Source organism: Saccoglossus kowalevskii, chromosome 14, assembly GCF_978046115.1.
Source record: "Saccoglossus kowalevskii chromosome 14, keSacKowa6.1, whole genome shotgun sequence".
In the NCBI taxonomy this organism is placed as follows: Eukaryota; Metazoa; Hemichordata; class Enteropneusta; family Harrimaniidae; genus Saccoglossus; species Saccoglossus kowalevskii.
Genome location: NC_140654.1, coordinates 31,946,080 through 31,968,656, shown reverse-complemented (window position 1 = coordinate 31,968,656; position 22,577 = coordinate 31,946,080). Strand labels below are relative to the sequence as shown.

The 22,577-nt window shown below is 33.7% G+C and overlaps 1 protein-coding gene across 2 annotated transcripts in view; it reads left to right on the top strand.

Moving 5' to 3' along the window:
* LOC100375782 (kinesin-like protein KIF13A) overlaps positions 1 to 22,577 on the top strand; it is a 165,214-nt gene that overhangs the window by 102,400 nt on the left and 40,237 nt on the right. For both annotated transcript variants that reach the window (XM_085508135.1, XM_085508136.1), the window contains exons 9-21: positions 1,537 to 1,649; positions 3,493 to 3,604; positions 4,746 to 4,898; positions 8,742 to 8,801; positions 10,285 to 10,395; positions 13,637 to 13,771; positions 16,004 to 16,143; positions 18,186 to 18,301; positions 20,125 to 20,214; positions 20,701 to 20,935; positions 21,775 to 21,937; positions 22,019 to 22,165; positions 22,399 to 22,545. In XM_085508135.1, the coding sequence (XP_085364261.1) occupies positions 1,537 to 1,649; positions 3,493 to 3,604; positions 4,746 to 4,898; positions 8,742 to 8,801; positions 10,285 to 10,395; positions 13,637 to 13,771; positions 16,004 to 16,143; positions 18,186 to 18,301; positions 20,125 to 20,214; positions 20,701 to 20,935; positions 21,775 to 21,937; positions 22,019 to 22,165; positions 22,399 to 22,545 (1,722 nt within the window). The remainder of the gene's footprint in view (positions 1 to 1,536; positions 1,650 to 3,492; positions 3,605 to 4,745; positions 4,899 to 8,741; positions 8,802 to 10,284; positions 10,396 to 13,636; positions 13,772 to 16,003; positions 16,144 to 18,185; positions 18,302 to 20,124; positions 20,215 to 20,700; positions 20,936 to 21,774; positions 21,938 to 22,018; positions 22,166 to 22,398; positions 22,546 to 22,577) is intronic.

Sequence of the window (22,577 nt, the reverse complement as noted above, 5' to 3'; positions counted from 1 at the left end):
AACTCACCAATACTGCATTGGTGTCCTAATTTATTCAAATACATAACTCACCAATACTGCATTGGTGTCCTAATTTATTCAAATACATAACTCACCAACACTGCATTGGTGTCCTAATTTATTCAAATACATAACTCACCAATACTGCATTGGTGTCCTAATTTATTCAAATACATAACTCACCTATACTGCATTGGTGTCCTAATTTATTCAAATACATAACTCGCCAATACTGCATTGGTGTCCTAATTTATTCAAATACATAACTCGCCAATACTGCATTGGTGTCCTAATTTATTCAAATACATAACTCGCCTATACTGCATTGGTGTCCTAATTTATTCAAATACATAACTCACCAATACTGCATTGGTGTCCTAATTTATTCAAATACATAACTCACCATACTGCATTGGTGTCCTAATTTATTCAAATACATAACTCACCAATACTGCATTGGTGTCCTAATTTATTCAAATACATAACTCACCAATACTGCATTGGTGTCCTAATTTATTCAAATACATAACTCACCAACACTGCATTGGTGTCCTAATTTATTCAAATACATAACTCACCTATACTGCATTGGTGTCCTAATTTATTCAAATACATAACTCACCTATACTGCATTGGTGTCCTAATTTATTCAAATACATAACTCGCCAATACTGCATTGGTGTCCTAATTTATTCAAATACATAACTCGCCTATACTGCATTGGTGTCCTAATTTATTCAAATACATAACTCACCAATACTGCATTGGTGTCCTAATTTATTCAAATACATAACTCACCAATACTGCATTGGTGTCCTAATTTATTCAAATACATAACTCACCAATACTGCATTGGTGTCCTAATTTATTCAAATACATAACTCACCAATACTGCATTGGTGTTCTAATTTATTCAAATACATAACTCACCAATACTGCATTGGTGTCCTAATTTATTCATTTGTGCAGGGTTCTTACAGACCTGGAATATACTTGAAATTCCTGGAATTTAAAAGGTGTCCTGGAAAGTCCTAGAAAAATACCTTTGAGTCGTTGAAAGTGAAATCCATTACTGCAAAGTGGTTAATTTAAATCATTATTGAAATGTAATCAAATGGATCACTTACATTCACCTTGAAAAAGCCATTAAGGTCACAATGTGCTTCAACCCTTGAAAATGACCAAAGATGTGATGGAAAACTGATTTTAAAAAAATGGGAAGTTATTTCATTTCAGGTGTACAAACTATTTTCATAATTTCTTATCTTTTCATCTGATACATTCTGAGTAGGTTTGAATCATTGTAAAATGCTGTAGAATAGATACTTGCTACTGAAGATAATTTTAGCCAAGTACCAGAATTTTTATCAGTCTCCTTGTATGAAATAGCATTGGGAAAATTCAGTGCAGCAGGGAACAAAACCCTGGTAACTCAGATGCTGGATATGCAATGCACAATGTAGTCCCCAGCTCGTTTTGGTGTATGCTGTCTTATTCACGTTTTTATTGAACTACATGTATGTCTTTTATGTGTAGGTATCCGGCGAGAAAGTTAGTAAGCTGAGCTTAGTCGATCTGGCTGGAAGTGAAAGAGCCAATAAAAGTGGTGCTACAGGAGAGAGATTGAAAGAGGGAAGCAATATCAACAAGTAGGTCAAGTCTGATGTGATAGTGAGCGCAGCGAGAGCGATCAAAGGCCATTCACAAAGCAAGCTCTATAGATAACATGTGTATATATACCAGTATAGAAAAGTATGGTAGATATCTACTAATATAGAAATGAGCTGCTATTTTGTTAACAATTATGTGAAGTGAAACAGTTCATTCATGGTAAAACATTTTCAGAATGTTGTTCAATGATAAGGCAATTGTTTTCAGACAACTTGAACTTCGAATAGTGCCTCGAGTAATTTTGAACAGGGGTGAATCCCGCTCAACCTGCATGTGAACTAACACCTTGATTTCTGCACTTCTAATAAAGTAAATACAATTGAAGGTTTTAGTAGTTGGCAATAATACAATAAAGTGACATACTAAAGGGAAGGGTTTACAGTATGGTGTACATATAAACCAAAAATTACATGTATTGTATACAGGATAAAATATAACTTGTTTTGATCATAGACTTATTGCTAACATTTATGCCAACCAATGACTGTCCAGTTGAGACAATAGATAAACTGCAAATGATTATAATTCTGTTCAGGCCTTGTGTTTTTGAAAAATGTCTCAAGTGCTAAAATGGCTTTCTTTAGCACAGTAACATTGATATTATAAAAGCTTTGCTATTAAAATCTCTTCGTAATTGTCTGAATTGTGAGAGTGAAAGGTGAGTGAGGTGATGACTCTCCTCAAATGGCATGCCCTGATATATCATAACTTGTAGACATTTCAAACATTGAAACAGATGTTATGCATGTAATGTTACTAGTCTGCAACAACTACATACATACTATCAGTAGTAAATACTTATTTGTCAATCTTAAAATCATGTACATGTGTTGGAATGCAGATGTACATACTATGATTACTATAACTAGCTTGTATTTTCACTGGTGTCACTGATATTCAGATTTGCTAATTTGAACCCAAGCGACTATGTTATTGTATCTCTTACAATAGTCGTGTTCAGGCTATGGGCTAAGATTTAAACTAATCTCATATGTTTGCATATCGGATAGACCCAAATCTATATTTGAATTTTCAGTTTTTGACCCCCCCTAAACCTGTCATTAATATATGATATTTTTGAAGCTGTAATAGATAACATATTCTCATGGATAAGTCAGTGCAGTGGTGACATGCGATTAATACAGTACAGAAATATTCATATGAGACAGGATCAGTATGGAGTCATGACCTTCTGTAACAGGTCATATAAAAGTCAGTAAATTCAACGTAATGAATCCTGAGGGATTGATAATTACCTGTAGTATATTTTTATCAAGTTATAATATTACATATATAGTAGGGCCACACTCACTAAATTCTTAGTTTAACAAAATAATTAAATAAAGATACATTTTAATTAGGTCAAATAAAATAACATTTTTATGGTTTGGGGAACCTTACCTACCTATATTTTTTGAGGTTTATTTTATGCAAATGAGGGTAAAATTAAACTAGCTAAGGGCATTCTACCAGTGTTTTAATTTTTTATTATATGTACATTTCTCTGATTATGAATGAATATTACTTTGATGTAGTTACATAAAACAAATAGATCATAAAAAGTAACTTAGATTATGTTCTAACAATAACATTTCATTTAGGTAGTTACAGAAACACAAAATGAGTTTTATTTGCCCTTTAGTAGAGCAATTTTTTGTGATTTCTTTTTTTTTTTATTTAGATGGGGCTGAGGATTGGGGAGGGATGACAGAATTTTATATTATTTACACGATTTGATCAGAAACCTATTATAGTGTATCCATTTACAAAATCGTATTATTGCATTGCGATATCAAAACATACATGTATTTCTTGTTTCAGATCATTAACTACGCTTGGCTTAGTAATTTCAGCATTATCAGAAAGATCAGCTCACAAAATGAAACCAAAATTTGTGCCATATCGAGACTCTGTGTTGACATGGTTGCTTAAGGTAGGCTTTTATAATTTATGCTGTAGTTTAATATTTTGTGAGACTTCAAAATCTCAGAATTTAATATCGTTTCTCTGTTGTCTTTAAAAGTCACAGTGACTCAGAAAATCAATGGTATTTCTAGCAACTCAATATAATATATAATAATAATAATGAATTTATTGCATCCTTGGAAATAGTTTCCATTTTTTGACAGCAATAAAATATTAGTAATAACGTTCATTACGTGTAATACTAATATGAATAATATATAATACAATATAAACCTGGTATATGCTATATCGACTCTTTGAAGTCAACTTCCACAAAATAAATCTGCGTAATTGGTTTAATATTTGCTCAAAAATGTTGATCAGAACAGAAAATCATAAGCATTTGGTTCAAAATCAATAAATATGTTTTCGAAAACAAACATTTAAATTTGAAAAATGTTGCACCAAAATTGGGATGCAAATAAATCCAAAGGGTAGTATCAGACAAAACTTACAATAAAGGATACATTTATTAAGATAAATTAATGAATAAAATTACTATGCAGTGTGGTAAAAATGGCGATTAGTCTTTGCCATCAAATGAGGAAAACCGGTAGAATGTAAAATGTGAATACATGTGGCTCAAGAATATTTGATTGGTTGTCATCACTTCATCAGACTGCCAATTAGTTTGTCTAGTTAATGAAATCAAATATCAGTTTTAAAATTTGATATTTTGGCTGTCAAATTTGACTAGTCTGTTATAAATAAATCAGCCAATGTATGTAACCCAGAAGGCAAATATCATGTTGTTGATGTATCATTGTATCAAATTCTCTGAGCCAATTTTCTTTAGAATTTAGGATTTGAGTATCATTAATGTACTTTTTCCTTGGAGAAAAAAAAGTGATATGTAATTCTTTTATGAAAATTTATATTAAATAAATTTATGTGTGTCCTTTCAAATGTGTGAAAATAATTTATATTAAATTATTTTGTTATCGCAATCGGCATGTTCCGGGCCTCTATGCTGTCATTTTCAGTGGGTACATTTATGCATGTTCTGGGCCTCTATGCTGCAATGATGAAACAGAGCTAGTAAGAGTAATAAAACTAAATGTTAGTGAATAATAAATCTGTGAATTATTTGAAATGTTTTGTTTATATAGGATAACCTTGGAGGTAACAGTAAAACTGTGATGGTGGCAACTGTAAGCCCTGCCGCTGATAACTATGATGAAACACTGTCTACACTGAGATATGCAGATCGTGCCAAGAAAATTGTCAATCATGCTGTCATTAATGAAGATCCTAATGCAAGGGTAAGATATACATACATACATACTAAGAATTATTACATTTGTATGTCTAAATTTAGAATAAAACCACAATTTAGCAATTGTGAAAAGAAGGCATACCCAACCAAAGACGCCTTTAGAAAATAAAATTTGTAAACAATGTTCACTAAATGAGATTGAAGATGAATTACACTGATAGATATAGTTTTGTAAACAATGGTCACTAAATGAGATTGAAGATGAATTACACTGATAGATATAGTTTTGTAAACAATGTTCACTAAATGAGATTGAAGATGAATTACACTGATAGATATAGTTTTGTAAACAATGGTCACTAAATGAGATTGAAGATGAATTACACTGATAGATATAGTTTTGTAAACAATGTTCACTAAATGAGATTGAAGATGAATTACACTGATAGATATAGTTTTGTAAACAATGTTCACTAAATGAGATTGAAGATGAATTACACTGATAGATATGGTTTTGTAAACCAGTGCTTCACTAAATGAGATTGCAGATGAATTACACTGATAGGTATAGTTTTGTTAACCAGTGCTTCACTAAATGAGATTGAAAATGAATTACACTGATAGATATAGTTTTGTAAACCAGTGCTTCACTAAATGAGATTGAAGATGAATTACTCTGATAGATATTGTTTTGTAAACCAGTGCTTCACTAAATGAGATTGAAGATGAATTACACTGATAGATATAGTTTTGTAAACCAGTGCTTCACTAAATGAGATTGAAGATGAATTACACTGATAGATATAGTTTTGTAAACAATGTTCACTAAATGAGATTGAAGATGAATTACACTGATAGGTATAGTTTTGTAAACCAGTGCTTCACTAAATGAGATTGAAGATGAATTACACTGATAGATATAGTTTTGTAAACAATGTTCACTAAATGAGATTGAAGATGAATTACTCTGATAGATATAGTTTTGTAAACAATGGTCACTAAATGAGATTGAAGATGAATTACACTGATAGATATAGTTTTGTAAACAATGTTCACTAAATGAGATTGAAGATGAATTACACTGATAGATATAGTTTTGTAAACAATGTTCACTAAATGAGATTGAAGATGAATTACACTGATAGATATAGTTTTGTAAACAATGGTCACTAAATGAGATTGAAGATGAATTACACTGATAGATATAGTTTTGTAAACAATGGTCACTAAATGAGATTGAAGATGAATTACACTGATAGATATAGTTTTGTAAACAATGTTCACTAAATGAGATTGAAGATGAATTACACTGATAGATATAGTTTTGTAAACAATGTTCACTAAATGAGATTGAAGATGAATTACACTGATAGATATAGTTTTGTAAACCAGTGCTTCACTAAATGAGATTGAAGATGAATTACACTGATAGGTATAGTTTTGTAAACCAGTGCTTCACTAAATGAGATTGAAGATGAATTACACTGATAGATATAGTTTTGTAAACCAGTGCTTCACTAAATGAGATTGAAGATGAATTACACTGATAGATATAGTTTTGTAAACCAGTGCTTCACTAAATAAGATTGAAGATGAATTACTCTGATAGATATAGTTTTGTAAACAATGGTCACTAAATAAGATTGAAGATGAATTACACTGATAGGTATAGTTTTGTAAACAATGTTCACTAAATGAGATTGAAGATGAATTACACTGATAGATATAGTTTTGTAAACCAGCGCTTCACTAAATGAGATTGAAGATGAATTACTCTGATAGATATAGTTTTGTAAACAATGGTCACTAAATGAGATTGAAGATGAATTACACTGATAGATATAGTTTTGTAAACAATGGTCACTAAATGAGATTGAAGATGAATTACACTGATAGATATAGTTTTGTAAACAATGGTCACTAAATAAGATTGAAGATGAATTACACTGATAGGTATAGTTTTGTAAACAATGTTCACTAAATGAGATTGAAGATGAATTACACTGATAGATATAGTTTTGTAAACCAGCGCTTCACTAAATGAGATTGAAGATGAATTACTCTGATAGATATAGTTTTGTAAACAATGTTCACTAAATGAGATTGAAGATGAATTACACTGATAGATATAGTTTTGTAAACAATGGTCACTAAATGAGATTGAAGATGAATTACACTGATAGATATAGTTTTGTAAACAATGGTCACTAAATAAGATTGAAGATGAATTACACTGATAGATATAGTTTTGTAAACCAGTGCTTCACTAAATGAGATTGAAGATGAATTACACTGATAGATATAGTTTTGTAAACAATGGTCACTAAATGAGATTGAAGATGAATTACACTGATAGATATAGTTTTGTAAACCAGTGCTTCACTAAATGAGGTTGAAGATGAATTACACTGATAGATATAGTTTTGTAAACAATGGTCACTAAATGAGATTGAAGATGAATTACTCTGATAGATATAGTTTTGTAAACAATGTTCACTAAATGAGATTGAAGATGAATTACACTGATAGATATAGTTTTGTAAACAATGTTCACTAAATGAGATTGAAGATGAATTACACTGATAGATATAGTTTTGTAAACCAGTGCTTCACTAAATGAGATTGAAGATGAATTACACTGATAGATATAGTTTTGTAAACAATGTTCACTAAATGAGATTGAAGATGAATTACACTGATAGATATAGTTTTATAAACCAGTGCTTCACTAAATGAGATTGAAGATGAATTACACTGATAGATATAGTTTTGTAAACAATGTTCACTAAATGAGATTGAAGATGAATTACACTGATAGATATTGTTTTGTAAACCAGTGCTTCACTAAATGAGATTGAAGATGAATTACACTGATAGATATAGTTTTGTAAACAATGTTCACTAAATGAGATTGAAGATGAATTACACTGATAGATATAGTTTTGTAAACCAGTGCTTCACTAAATGAGATTGAAGATGAATTACACTGATAGATATAGTTTTGTAAACAATGTTCACTAAATGAGATTGAAGATGAATTACACTGATAGATATAGTTTTGTAAACCAGTGCTTCACAGCACAAAATTTAATTGCATAATTTTTCTTTTATGTTATTTTTTGTTACCCATATATTTATTGCTAACAACTGATAGAAATGTTCTTTTTTCTAAAGATGCAATAAGATATTACTACTTAACAGACCTTGTCTTTTCAAAATAGGCTGGTGAGCTTGACATATCACCATGTTAAATATGCAGCCTAATTAAACGCTATGAAAAAATATCAAGTTAAAATATTAGACTATAAAGACTAAGCTGCCATAGCCTAGAAACGATGGTGTACTGTCTGAGTGCATACTTTGCAGTATCCTTGTAATTAACCTTATTATTATACATCTTTTCCTTCCAATGATATATCATGGGAATGCCAAAATCCAAAAATTTAGAACAGAATCAGCGAACTTCTTTGTGTGGAGTCTGGTCAAACCCTGGTGGCAGCCATATTTGTTTTTATTATTAGAGGACACTTACATGCGTAATCATTCTATATTTGGAATTCACATTTCCTAATATGGTAGGATGAAAATACCCCGTAAAATACCGCAAAATGACGATACGCTGTAACTTATGGTGTTACGGTGACAGATGTATAATAATAAAGATTATTATGATAGCAAAACACATTGTGAATAAACCTGTGAATGACCCTATAGTTTGTTGATAAAACATTTAGGGCATTTTATTCAGCTACAGACTTCTCAAAGATCAGTCAGCAATGCAATGTATTATGGGATTTATTGTAATGTTGTTTCAAAAATACTTATTTGAAGATTGAACAAATTCTTGTGCAGTCTGAAGTGTTTCAATAATAATATTTGTTCTTTTCAGATTATCCGGGAACTGCGTGATGAAGTTGATACACTGAAAAAACAACTGAAAGAAGCTGAGGTAAAATACAGGTTTTATACTACTCTAAATTCTGTATTACAAGTGTGGCTTCTATTAAAATGGTACAATACAACAGAGTGAATGCTACTTCTATTAAATGGTACAATACAACAGAGAATGTGGCTTTTATTAAAATGGTACAATACAACAGAATGAATGATACTTCTATTAGGAACATTTGGACATATGAGAAACAGTGAATTTTTGGTTCTCGTGCGCGTGTGTGTGTGTGTGTGTGTGGATTGCTATATGTTGCGAGGACAAAAATACAGATATATAGCTACTTCCGAGGACATACACACCTTCCGAGGACCTTTTTCATAGTCCTCGGAAAACATAATTTATATTAATAGTTAATTCGATTATTAATACGTTTTGCGTAGCTTAGGTTTAGTATCGGGGGAAGGTATGGTTCACGTTATATTAATATTAATATAATTGTACCATACCTTACCCCGATACTAAACCTAAGCTTCGCAAACATTTCTATGTTCAGTCACCGGATATTCAACTCTTGTTTAATTAAACTTAATTAAAATGCAATTCTCCATTGTATTGCATTGTAATTGAGTTTAATTAAACTCCAATTAAAACGCAACCCTATATAGGAACGCGTTTTAATCGAGTTCATATCGCAACTATATTAAAAGTTAATTCAACTATATTAAAAGTTAATCCAATGAAGTCCTCGGAACATATTGCAATACAAGTATGTGTGTGTGTGTGTGTGTGTGTGTGTGTGCGCGTGCGTGCGTGCGCGTGTGCGTGTGCGTGTGTGCGCGCGCGCGCGCTTGGATTGCTATATGTTGCGAGGACAAAAATACATATATATAGCTACTTCCGAGGACATACACACCTTCCGAGGACCTTTTTCATAGTCCTTGGAAAACATAATTTATATTAATAGTTAATTCGATTATTAATACGTTTCGCGTAGCTTAGGTTTAGTAACGGGGGAAGGTATGGTTCACGTTATATTAATATAATTGTACCATACCTTACCCCGATACTAAACCTAAGCTTCGCAAACATTTCTATGTTCAGTCACGGGATATTCAACTCTTGTTTAATTAAACCTAATTAAAATGCAATTCTTCATTGTATTGCATTGTAATTGAGTTTAATTACACTCCAATTAAAACGCAACCCTATATAGGAACGCGTTTTAATCGAGTTCATATCGCAACTATATTAAAAGTTAATCCAATGAAGTCCTCGGAACATATTGCAATACAAGTATGTGTGTGTGTGTGTGAGAGTGAGTGAGTGAGTGAGAGTGAGTTAGTGAGTACTATGAATCAGAATTGTAAGTCATTCATTCAGTGAGCTAGTATTAGAATGGGTGATTATTAAGTCAGATAAGAGTGCTACATGTATAAGTATTTTGAAGTCAGGATTGATAAAATAATTTTAAGTAAATGACTATAATTGCAATGTTGAACTAAGTGGGATTTTTAAAAGTTTTATTTGTTATTAATTGCAGAGTATGAAGGCAGAAACATTAAAAGAAAGACTCCATGAATCTGAGAAACTCATGAGAGAGATGACTGAGACATGGGAAGACAAGTTACAGAAAACTGAAAGAATAATACATGTAAGAATCTCAAATTACCATTTCTTGCATTCTTAACATGTGTCTACATTGAATCCTTAAACATTTATAGTGATTCCAAAACCAGTAGAAAGACTAGCAGATCATTATGACCTCGCTTAACCTGAAAACATTTGCTTTGCTTCTGTGATTTATTGGGATCATTTCAACAGAATTACAATGCGAATCCCATTCATGCAATTCTCATGCTGAATGTTCCACAGAAAATGATGGTATTTACTCAAGAGCAGATCTACTTAATATAGCATATTAAAAAAAACGCGTAACCCCTTGGATGGAGATATAAAATGTCGCCTGTAGCAGGGACTGTTTCTTGACCCTCAACGTATAAAATGTCGCCTGTAGCAGGGACTGTTTCTTGACCCTCAACGTATAAAATGTCGCCTGTAGCAGGGACTGTTTCTTGACCCTCAACGTATAAAATGTCGCCTGTAGCAGGGACTGTTTCTTGACCCTCAACGTATAAAATGTCGCCTGTAGCAGGGACTGTTTCTTGACCCTCAACGTATAAAATGTCGCCTGTAGCAGGGACTGTTTCTTGACCCTCAACGTATAAAATGTCGCCTGTAGCAGGGACTGTTTCTTGACCCTCAACGTATAAAATGTCGCCTGTAGCAGGGACTGTTTCTTGACCCTCAACTATGCTATCAATGACAAAAATCAGTCAAGGCTTGGAGAATGAATGATAATCATTTATAATTGTTTTCAAAATGTTGATCGAAACCTGTAGCCAGTAGGAAATTGTTCCAATTTGTCTCAAACCAACTGGAAAATTATTGAAAAATATATGAAAATTTGCATTCAAATTTTAGCAGAAGCAGTCATGGTGTTTGAAGACTTGTTTACAAGATCAAATTGTTCTGACTCGGTGGTGTATGTCATCAGACTCTGGTGTATGTCATCAGACTGGTGTATGTCATCAGACTCCGTGGTGTATGTCATCAGACTCGGTGGTGTGTGTCATCAGACTCTGTGGTGTATTTCATCAGATTCTGTGGTGTCTATCATCAGACTCTGTGGTGTATTTCATCAGACTCTGGTGTATGTCATCAGACTCTGTGGTGTATGTCATCAAACTCTGTGGTGTATGTCATCAGACTCTGTGGTGTATGTCATCAGACTCTGTGGTGTATGTCATCAGACTCTGTGGTGTATTTCATTAGACTCTGGTGTATGTCATCAGACTCTGGTGTATGTCATCAGACTCGGTGGTGTGTGTCATCAGACTCTGTGGTGTATTTCATCAGATTCTGTGGTGTCTATTATCAGACTCTGTGGTGTATGTCATCAGACTCTGTGGTGTATGTCATCAGACTCCGTGGTGTATTTCATCAGATTCTGTGGTGTCTATCATCAGACTCTGTGGTGTATGCCATCAGACTCTGTGGTGTATGTCATCAGACTCTGTGGTGTATTTCATCAGATTCTGTGGTGTCTATCATCAGACTCGGTGGTGTATGTCATCAGACTCTGGTGTATGTCATCAGACTGGTGTATGTCATCAGACTCCGTGGTGTATGTCATCAGACTCGGTGGTGTGTGTCATCAGACTCTGTGGTGTATTTCATCAGATTCTGTGGTGTCTATCATCAGACTCTGTGGTGTATGTCATCAGACTCTGTGGTGTATGTCATCAGACTCTGTGGTGTATGTCATCAGACTCTGTGGTGTATTTCATCAGATTCTGTGGTGTCTATCATCAGACTCTGTGGTGTATGTCATCAGACTCTGTGGTGTATGCCATCAGACTCTGTGGTGTATGCCATCAGACTCTGTGGTGTATGTCATCAGACTCTGGTGTATTTCATCAGATTCTGTGGTGTCTATCATCAGACTCTGAGGTGTATGTCATCAGACTCTGTGGTGTATGTCATCAGACTCGGTGGTGTGTGTCATCAGACTCTGTGGTGTATGTCATCAGACTCTGTGGTGTATGCCATCAGACTCTGGTGTATGTCATCAGACTCTGTGGTGTATGCCATCAGACTCTGTGGTGTATGTCATCAGACTCTGTGGTGTATGCCATCAGACTCTGTGGTGTATGTCATCAGACTCTGTGGTGTATGTCATCAGACTCTGTGGTGTATGCCATCAGACTCTGTGGTGTATTTCATCAGATTCTGTGGTGTCTATCATCAGACTCTGTGGTGTATGTCATCAGACTCTGTGGTGTATGTCATCAGACTCTGTGGTGTATTTCATCAGACTCTGTGGTGTATGCCATCAGACTCTGTGGTGTATTTCATCAGACTCTGTGGTGTATTTTATTAGACTCTGTGGTGTATGTCATCAGACTCTGTGGTGTATGTCATCAGACTCTGGTGTATGTCATCAGACTCGGTGGTGTGTTGTCATCAGACTCGGTGGTGTGTTGTCATCAGACTTGTTGGTGTGTTGTCATCAGACTCTTTGGTGTATTTCATCAAACTCTGTGGTGTATGCCATCAAACTCTGTGGTGTATTTCATCAGACTCTGTGGTGTATGTCATCAGACTCTGTGGTGTATGTCATCAGACTCTGTGGTGTATGCCATCAGACTCTGTGGTGTATGCCAGACTCTGTGGTGTATGCCATCAGACTCTGTGGTGTGTGTCATTAGACTCTGTGGTGTATTTCATCAAACTCTGTGGTGTATGTCATCAGACTCTGTGGTGTATGTCATCAGACTCTGTGGTGTATGTCATCAGACTCTGTGGTATATGCCATCAGACTCTGTGGTGTATGTCATCAGACTCTGTGGTGTATGTCATCAGACTCTGTGGTGTATGTCATCAGACTCTCTGGTGTATTTCATCAAACTCTGTGGTGTATGTCATCAGACTCTGTGGTGTATGTCATCAGACTCTGTGGTGCATGTCATCAGACTTTGTCGTTTCTGTTTAGATTATTCTGATACCAATAGTATTTAAGAGTATTTCCAATATCTGGTCAGACATATTTTTTTTTAGTTTTGAGATTTATCTGAATAGATTAATCTTTACCAGCCTTTAGGTAAGGCAACTCTTCTTGCAGCAACATATTTAATAACCTACCAGTGAGGATATAATACCCGGCAACAGCTTCCAGAATGTACATCACAATCTTCTGTTGCAATAATACCCGGCAACAGCTTCCAGAATGTACATCAGAATCTTCTGTTGCAATAATACCCGGCAACAGCTTCCAGAATGTACATCAGAATCTTCTGTTGCAATAACTCTTTGCTGTATTATGTCTTATGCAGGAAAACCAGCAACATTTAGAGAAGATGGGAATATCTGTACAAACTAGTGGAATTAAAGTAGAAAAAGATAAATGTTTTCTTGTTAATTTAAATGCAGATCCATCACTTAATGAACTACTTGTATATTATCTCAAGGTAAGGATTTCTGTATGACTATCATCTCATCTTATTCTTTTAAGCACCAACGTCAACTTTTGTTACCCTCCTATTTCTCAAAATAAAACCCACATAATATTTTCCATATGTCACCCACATTTTGATCAAGTCTTGTAGCTTATAGAAAAATGATATAAATATAAAAAAATACATAAAAACGTTGTACTAAATCTAGCCAAGATCAGGCTGTTAAAGAGTCAGTGTTTTTTGTCAACTTCTTTTGTTCTTCTTGTTGCATGTAAAACTAAGGTAATTGGATATGGAAAGAATTAAAAAAGAAAACTCCCAGCAAAACTGAACACAAAACAACTGAAATAGTTGAACGGTTTACAAGGTGTTACAATTATAGAGGTCTTTTAGAAATTTTTTTGAATAGATAATTTCTATTGATATTTTCAACTTGTACCGGGTACTTGACAAGTGAAAAATTCATTAGTGTAATTAAGGTAAAAGATTCATTAGTGTAATTAGTGTGAATATGAAATTTATTTACTTGTCAGTGAGTGATTGGACATCAATATTTAATCAATAATTTGGAACTGCATTAGTCGCAAAACCAATGATAAATTTCACATAGATTAAATATATTGAAAATAAATTTCACATAACATTAGTGCAGCTTAGGTGGGACACGGTGAGTGTTCCTTATGCCAATAAAATATTTTATACTGTAACTTGAGTGTTTGTGTCGTAGATATTATTTACAATAAAGTCTTATAGTTGTTAGTAACCTTGTATCTCAGTTATTCTCCTTAACAACCATGTCATTTTTGAGTTGTCATCGCAATAAACCTTTTTTGCAGTAAATGGACAACAATGAGTATTGTTGTCCAAATCAAAGATGGCGGTAGTCAAATCACACAGCCTGCTCATGTACGAGATCAAAGAACTCAGAGACTTTTGAATTATTCAACTTTTTATTGACTCCTATAAATATTCCACAATAATTAGATAATTTAGTTTGATCTAGATTACCCTCATCTCTGTACTGATCAGCCGCAAGTTGATTAGTGATCTGATTTTAGTAATGAGCATGTTACAGTAGTTACTGCCATCAAGGCCTAGGGGTATAGGTGTACTTGCTCTCATTCATAGCAATACAATGTTATACCTGCTTAACCATTCATTGAATGCAAAAGTAAATTATTATCATTCTCATAAAATAAAATCTGTTTAATTTTTTTTTTTTAAATTTGATCTGGACCTGTAACCAATGAAAAATTATTTCTATTTGATCCAAAATTAATAAAGAAATTATAAAAAAAAAATTGCTACCGGTAAATGTTGCACTGACATTTGGTCAGGAAAAATGGGATATTTGCTCCATTTGTATTGCATACTTTTACACAAAGAGAGATGCATCAACTCTATAGTCAAAATTATAATAATCTAGGATTCAATAAATGTAGTTTTTGTACGGTTGTCTTAGAGATAATACAGTAAGAAGTATAGTCATATCACAGATTGTTATTCTGTCAGATTGTCAGTTTATTTTTTGAATGCGAATAAAGCTGGGGCTATGTCACAATAACTGACATTAGTACCTGCTGTGATCAGATGCATGCAGTGTATGTATGAAATTCACTACAGTCAGTAGGATTACAATTGTTATGCCATATATGGAAATCTTACCAACTGTTGATTTACACATCAATCATGATGTCATTCTGCTTTATGTAAAACCTTTATGTACTTATTCTGGACTTATGAGGGCGCTATATTATTACTATCAGCCCAGACAGATTGGCACTGCATATGCTAGGCCCTAGTTTGTGTGCAAATAAATTTACACATTAAATAAGCATCATTTGAGATAATTTAAAGCTTTACCACCACACTTTCTCACCCAAATTTGTCTGCACTTTTTCTTTTATTTTTCAATATTTCTGGAAATGAACCCTAATTTTGGAGCCAACAGACAAAATTTGGGTCAACTTTCAGTTTTCACTCAAAAATTTGTATATTTTAGTTCCAATATTTTGAAGGAAAGTGCAATTTATGATGAAAAAAAGAGAACTGATGATGAAAGGGTTAAGGTTTAACTCCCCCTCACCTAAATCCTAACCATAACACTCCAACATTCCCTTCCACATATCTATACATTTCCTGAAGTAGGGCATACTGGGTATGCAGTTAAAATGTGGGAAGGAGGAAGGGTTAGGATTAGACAACCCTAAAGAAATCTTACCATAATTTATGTGTTGTTTTCAGGAGCATACATTAGTTGGTAGACCTAGTGCTCCATCTAATCCAGATATTCAACTCAGTGGTTTGGGTATACTATCAGAACATTGTATAATTGATATTGAAAATGATTACGAAGTGTTTGTAACGCCAAAAGAAGGAGCAAGGTAAACACATTTACAGGTTATTGCATGACTATCTTGATACCTCATCATATAGTGTTAATGTATGCAAACTTTCAACTGTCTGTTGGACTATAAATATAAATACAAACTGCACGATAACCTAGAATTGTTGTGTAATAACCTTCATTAAGCATGGTTTCACAATCTATTTGAACTGTGGTTCAAATACAGATGATTTTACAGCAGATTTTGTTATTCCTTTGGAAATATTTGATTTTGCATATGCTCTATTTAAAACATACAAATAATGTAATTTTGTTAATTGTGATCATTTTGTTGATCATAGTTCGGACTCATTTTAATCAGATTTAGTGCAAGCCACATAGTAATAATATTTTCTGTGTTTGATGAGTCATTAAGTATGAGGTCATACTTCACTGTAGGATCAAATGTACCACACATTCCTTGTATTATGATTGCATTTATGGTCTTACATACCCATAATTACTTCTCTCTTTGAATTGCTAATATTATCTATTTTTAGCTCCGCTGTCGACTTTGTCGAGCGGAGCTTATCATATGAGTGATTGTCCGTCGTCGTCGTCGTCGTCCGTGTCAATGTTTTACTTTTTCGACTTCTTCTTGAAAACTACAAGCCTGAATGCTTTGATACTTGGTGTATATGTACCTTGGGTAGACCTCTCTTAGGTTTGTTCATTTCATGTTGATATCTTCAATTCTCTAATTTTGGTGAATATTTTTGTCATTTTTGGTAAAAAGTGATATTTTCGACTTCTTGTTAAAAACCGCAAGTGCAAATGCTTTGATAATACATATATAGGTACTACATGTGGACCTCTCTCAGATTTGTTCATTTTGTAATGATATCTTTAATTCTCTAATTTTGGTGAACATTTTTGTCATTTTTGGTAAAAAGTGATATTTTCGACTTCTTGTTAAAAACCGCATGTCCAATTGCTTTGATACTACATATATAGGTACTACATGTGGACCTCTCTCAGATTTGTTCATTTCGTGATGATATCTTCAATTCTCTAATTTTGGTGAATATTTTTGTCATTTTTGGTAAAAAGTGATATTTTCGACTTCTTGTTAAAAACCGCAAGTCCGATTGCTTTGATATTACATATATAGGTACTACATGTGGACCTCTCTCAGATTTGTTTATTTTGTGATGATATCTTCAATTCTCTAATTTTGGTGAATATTTTTGTAATTTTTGGTAAAAAGTGATATTTTCGACTTCTTGTTAAAAACCAATAGTTCAATTGCTTTGATATTACATATATAGATACTACATGTGGACCTTTCTCAGATTTGTTCATTTTGTGATGATATCTTCAGTTCTCTAATTTTGGTGAATATTTTTGTCATTTTTGGTAAAAAGTGATATTTTCGACTTCTTGTTGAAAACTGTAAGTCCGATTGCTTTGATATTACATATATAGGTACTACATGTGGACCTCTCTCAGATTTGTTCGTTTTGTGATGATATCTTCAATTCTCTAATTAATTTATTTTGGTGAATATTTTTGTAATTTTTTGGTAAAAAGTGATATTTTCGACTTCTTGTTAAAAACTGTAAGTCTGATTGCTTTGATACTATTCATATTGTTCATTTTCTAATCATGTCTTCAGTTCTTTAATTGAAATGTGCATTGCTGACAGCGGAGCTATCTCAGCCGATAGGCTGCTTGTTGTTATTTGATATTGTGGACAGATTGAATCTTAGCATGTGTAGTCATTGGTAATCATTACATGTATGTGGTGTGTCCATAACAGCAAACAGCAAATATTTGGCCAAATTTCAGAATTTGAATAAACGATTTTCATTTAATAATGTTGGTGAGCACAAAATCTGGGACAGTTGCTGTAACTTGATTCTTTAGGACTTTTCACTTTTTAGGATTTTAGATATTATCACTACTGCAAAATTTTGTTATTTCAGTTGGCACACAAAATATCTGCAAATTTGTTCTTATGAAATTAAATTAAATGTTGTTTATAGTAGTTTGGATTCAAGTTCCAAATAACTCTATATTTACATGTATTGTATACTGTAGGACGTGTGTAAATGGTTCTCAGATCTCAAGTAGAACTTCTTTAAAGCATGGTGACAGGGTACTATGGGGAAACAACCATTTCTTTAGAATTAATTGTCCAAGACCGCCTGGTGTTGGTAAGTGTTATCATTGTTTTTGTTAGCATGGTCACTGTTTTTTGTAGTCATTCAGGTTTACGTAACATGCAAATGTAAAAAAACAAACAGATATTAAAGCCGCAAGCGGCGTCACCGGGGCCCAAGCAGACAAGGTTCTGTTTCATAATTAATGAGGTCACATGTTAGACAATCAGGTAGCTTGAATTATCAGTAACATGAGGTGGAAATGAAGTTGGTACCATGTACATGTATTTACCTGGTTTGGTTATCGAAATATGGTTTTCAGGATATATAATGAGCCATGTTCTTATGCACAATAATGAGATTACATAATCATATATAGCCATTTCTAATGTCAGTTACATCTTTCATTCAATGTCTTCATAATGACACTAGTTACATGTCCTGCTCTGCGACAGTGTTTTAGATATGACTGCTATGCATATTAATGAGTTCACATGACCATATATGGTCATCTGTTATTTTAATCAAATCTCTTGTTCACTGTTGTCATAATAACACAGGATTCATCTTCCTAACTGCAACAGTGTTTAAGATATAATGGTTATGCATATTAATGAGCTCACATGACCATATATGGTCATTTGTTATTTTAATCAAATCTCTTGTTCAACGTTGTCATAATAACACAGGATTCATCATCCTAACTACAACAGTGCTTGAGTTATAACAGTTATGCATATTAATGAGATTAGAAGCCTCCACCCCATGGGTGCCCAGCCACGTGGCCTAGCAGTCTGCTATTGGGGCAAAATGATGCATCTGATGACACAAATGCACATACAAAATTTGAAAGAAGTCAGACTAATACATAAGTTTTCTTATTTTTTGTTGTTGTTATATTTTGTTATCTTAGTTCATGTAACTTAATTTCTTTTTGTCTATCAAAAGTTTTTTATCCATAAGTCTTTGAGTGAAATGTATTTTTTTTTTATTTGGTGCAGCTCCTAGTTTGAATTACCTCTGAGAAACAAATGCCCAAACTTTTGGTCAATTTTGCTTAAAATCCAAGATGGCGGCCAAACTATGTGACTGATCTGAAATCTTTTTTAGGTTTCTGAAAGAGTTTGATATACAGATGCCATGCAGCAATATTGAACGTAATCCCTCAAGTGTGGCATGAGTAAAAAACTACTTCCTGTTTAGAAGAAACCCAAAATGGCGGCCAAACCATGCGACTAATCATAACAATTTTTTCAAACGTAAATGAGCTTCTTATATAGAAGCTAAATACTACATATGAGAGCATTCTGCCTGGTGGTTCTGAAGAAGAAGATTTTTGAGTGTTTTTTGCCGTTTTTAGGAAAAACAAAATGGCGGGAAAAGTCACATGACCGCTAAAGTTTTTATTGCTGATATCTATTACACATGAGTTGTACTATATACCATAAAAAAATCTAGACGCCTAGACCCTCAGAAAGTGGTCAAACAGCCACTTCCGGTTTTATTTCAATCCAATATGGCTGCCAAACTAATTGACCAATGGAAATTCTGAAAGCATGTTGCACCAGTTCACAATAGGGACTATCAGTATAGAGCATTATCAGACCATTCTGTTCAGCAGTTTTCTCAAACGGCTTGACGAAAAAAGTTGCGGAAAAAAGAAGAAAAAAACGGACGATAATAATAGGGGCCTCGCCCTTCGGGCTTGGGCCCCTAATGAACGTGTTCTGCCAGTACTGGCTACCACAGGGACAGTGTATTGAAATCCTGAACAGGATTAGAGTGCCAAGGTCAACTGTATTTACTTTGCAGTTTGTGATACTTTACATTTTGTTTGTTTATCTCCACTAATTTGTTTTGCAATATTTTGTTGACAGGATCTAGTGGTGGTAATACACCTGAATCTGAAGTGCCTGTAGACTATGACTTTGCACAGAGTGAAGTCATGATGAAAGAACTTGGTAATGGTAAGAATATATCTGTTATATCTGATGTGGAAAATTAGGGAGACTAATCTTATGTGGATAGCACCCTCTACTGGTGGACTCACTTATTACTAACTGCTATACACCACACCCAAACCTGAAGTTCTATTTAAATATTAATAAAATCAATTATTAATTAAAAAATTTGAACTTCCCCGACAGGGAGCATACAAGTATATGTGCTTATCACTAATTATTAACAATTTCAAGTTCTATAAAAAATGTTCATAGTCTAGAGATTACTACAAGCTACTTAAAGCGAAGGTGTCTCTCGCTTTAATATATTTCAAGGCTTTACATTTTATAAATTTCTTGCCATGTTACCTATTATTCTTAGTATGTGTACAGGATGTGCAAACTTTGGTACCAGGATGTGCTTTTCAACCTGAATTTCAATTAAAGTTGGTACATCCCACTGGATACATTTGTTCAAGTACTGACTTATCTTACCATTTTTATTTCATATAGATCCAATACAGAATGCCATGAAGACGCTTGAAACGCATCACAAAGAAGACAAAGACAAAGCATTGGAAAGACAAAAAGATATGTATGAAAGGCAACTTGAAATGTTACGTAATAAATTAACTCCTACGCAAAAGCAGCAGTTAGAGCGGTTTGACATAGCACAACTAAGTCCACAGTCAACAGATTCTAATGCTATCAATATGCAGACCAAGTATATACAGTGGGAGGAAGAAAGGTAAATGGAACAGCATATTGTAATAGTCTTCTTCTATGTATATTTCCCATAATCCAGCAGTGTTGTGTGCCATTGTCAATACATATAAAACTCTATGGTCATCGTACAGCATGTGAACAACAAACAATTTAAGATACTGTATAGCGTGATTAATTATTCATGAGGACCTTCGATTTGTACAAGCAAATGAGTAAACAAAAACTAAAATTATGACAGACATTTATAACTGTTGCAATGCTACTATAATTTCTCAAGGGGTTTGTTCAGGTAATAAACTTCCTTGGGATTCACAACAAATCAAGGAAACATAGTTAGGGCTGAAATATCGTTATCGTATCTCTCATATTGCCCAGCCTCGTAATGCTATGGGAAGTGCGCCCTCACATCAGGGCAATAAATTCCAACACTGCTTGGATCTGTTTGGATCAATCAAAACAATCTGCGTCATTATAAATTATGTCATGTGTTTGAAGTCACCCCATGGTCAAATTGTAATTAACGGTACACCAATAGGGTGTTACAACATTTATGGACTGGATATACTTTTCTCAAATGACATCAGACACAAAATCGCTATCTTTCATGATGTAAATAGAAACTTGTCACTGAACGCAGTGCAAAGTGTTCTTATTAGTACAAGCAAAAAAAGAGGTATATAATAATGTTATCACAAAAATACCGCAAAGTATGCACTCAGGCAGTACAGGATGACCTGTGCTATGTATTGGTTGATACCATTGTCTTTCCGTCTCTGGGCATAAATAAATAGTACACAATCAATAGGAATTATCACAACAAATGATTTAATATAAAAACCCATTCATTGATCTGTTTTTTAGGGATGAGATTTTTCGACAGAGTCTGTCCAAGCTTCGTGAGGAGGTAGTGAAAGCTAACGCCTTGGTTCGGGAGGCTAACTTTCTAGCAGAAGAGATGGGTAAAAAGACAGAGTTTCATGTGACATTGCAGATACCAGCCTCTAATCTAACACCAAATAGAAAGGTAAGAATGTAATATTTTCAACTAGCTAAAAATTCTTGCATTGAATTAATTTCTGACTAACATTTGCGATATGCTTCACAGAGAGGTGCCATTGTGAGTGAGCCAGCGATTCAAGTAAGACGTAAAAGTAAAGGTACGCAGGTATGGTCAATGGAAAAGATGATAAATAAAATAATTGATATGCGAGACATGTATGAAGAAAGGAAAGAACGTGGGCTACCACTCAAGGTAATTACTCTTGTACCTTAAACAGCATATCAGAGCACAGCTGGTAGATCTCCTTTGACTCTTCTATCTTTGTGGATCTGGTGCTGTTCAAATCAAGTTATTCTTTTTCTGTTTAACAGTGTCCATATTTGATTTGATTTGATTTTTTTTCCCCCAACAGTCTCTATATAAATTAGTATTTCTCAAAAATTTCCTGATTTTAATGACTAATAATGTAACTTGTTTATTTCTAGGATACTGGCGTTCCCATAAGTGGTGATCCGTTCTACGAAAGTCAAGAAAATCATAATTTAATTGGTGTTGCGAATATATTTTTAGAAGTGTTATTTCATGATGTGAGGATAGAATATGCAGTGCCAATTATCAACCAGCAAGGAGAGGTAAGAGAAATAAATGCCTGTATTCAAATTAC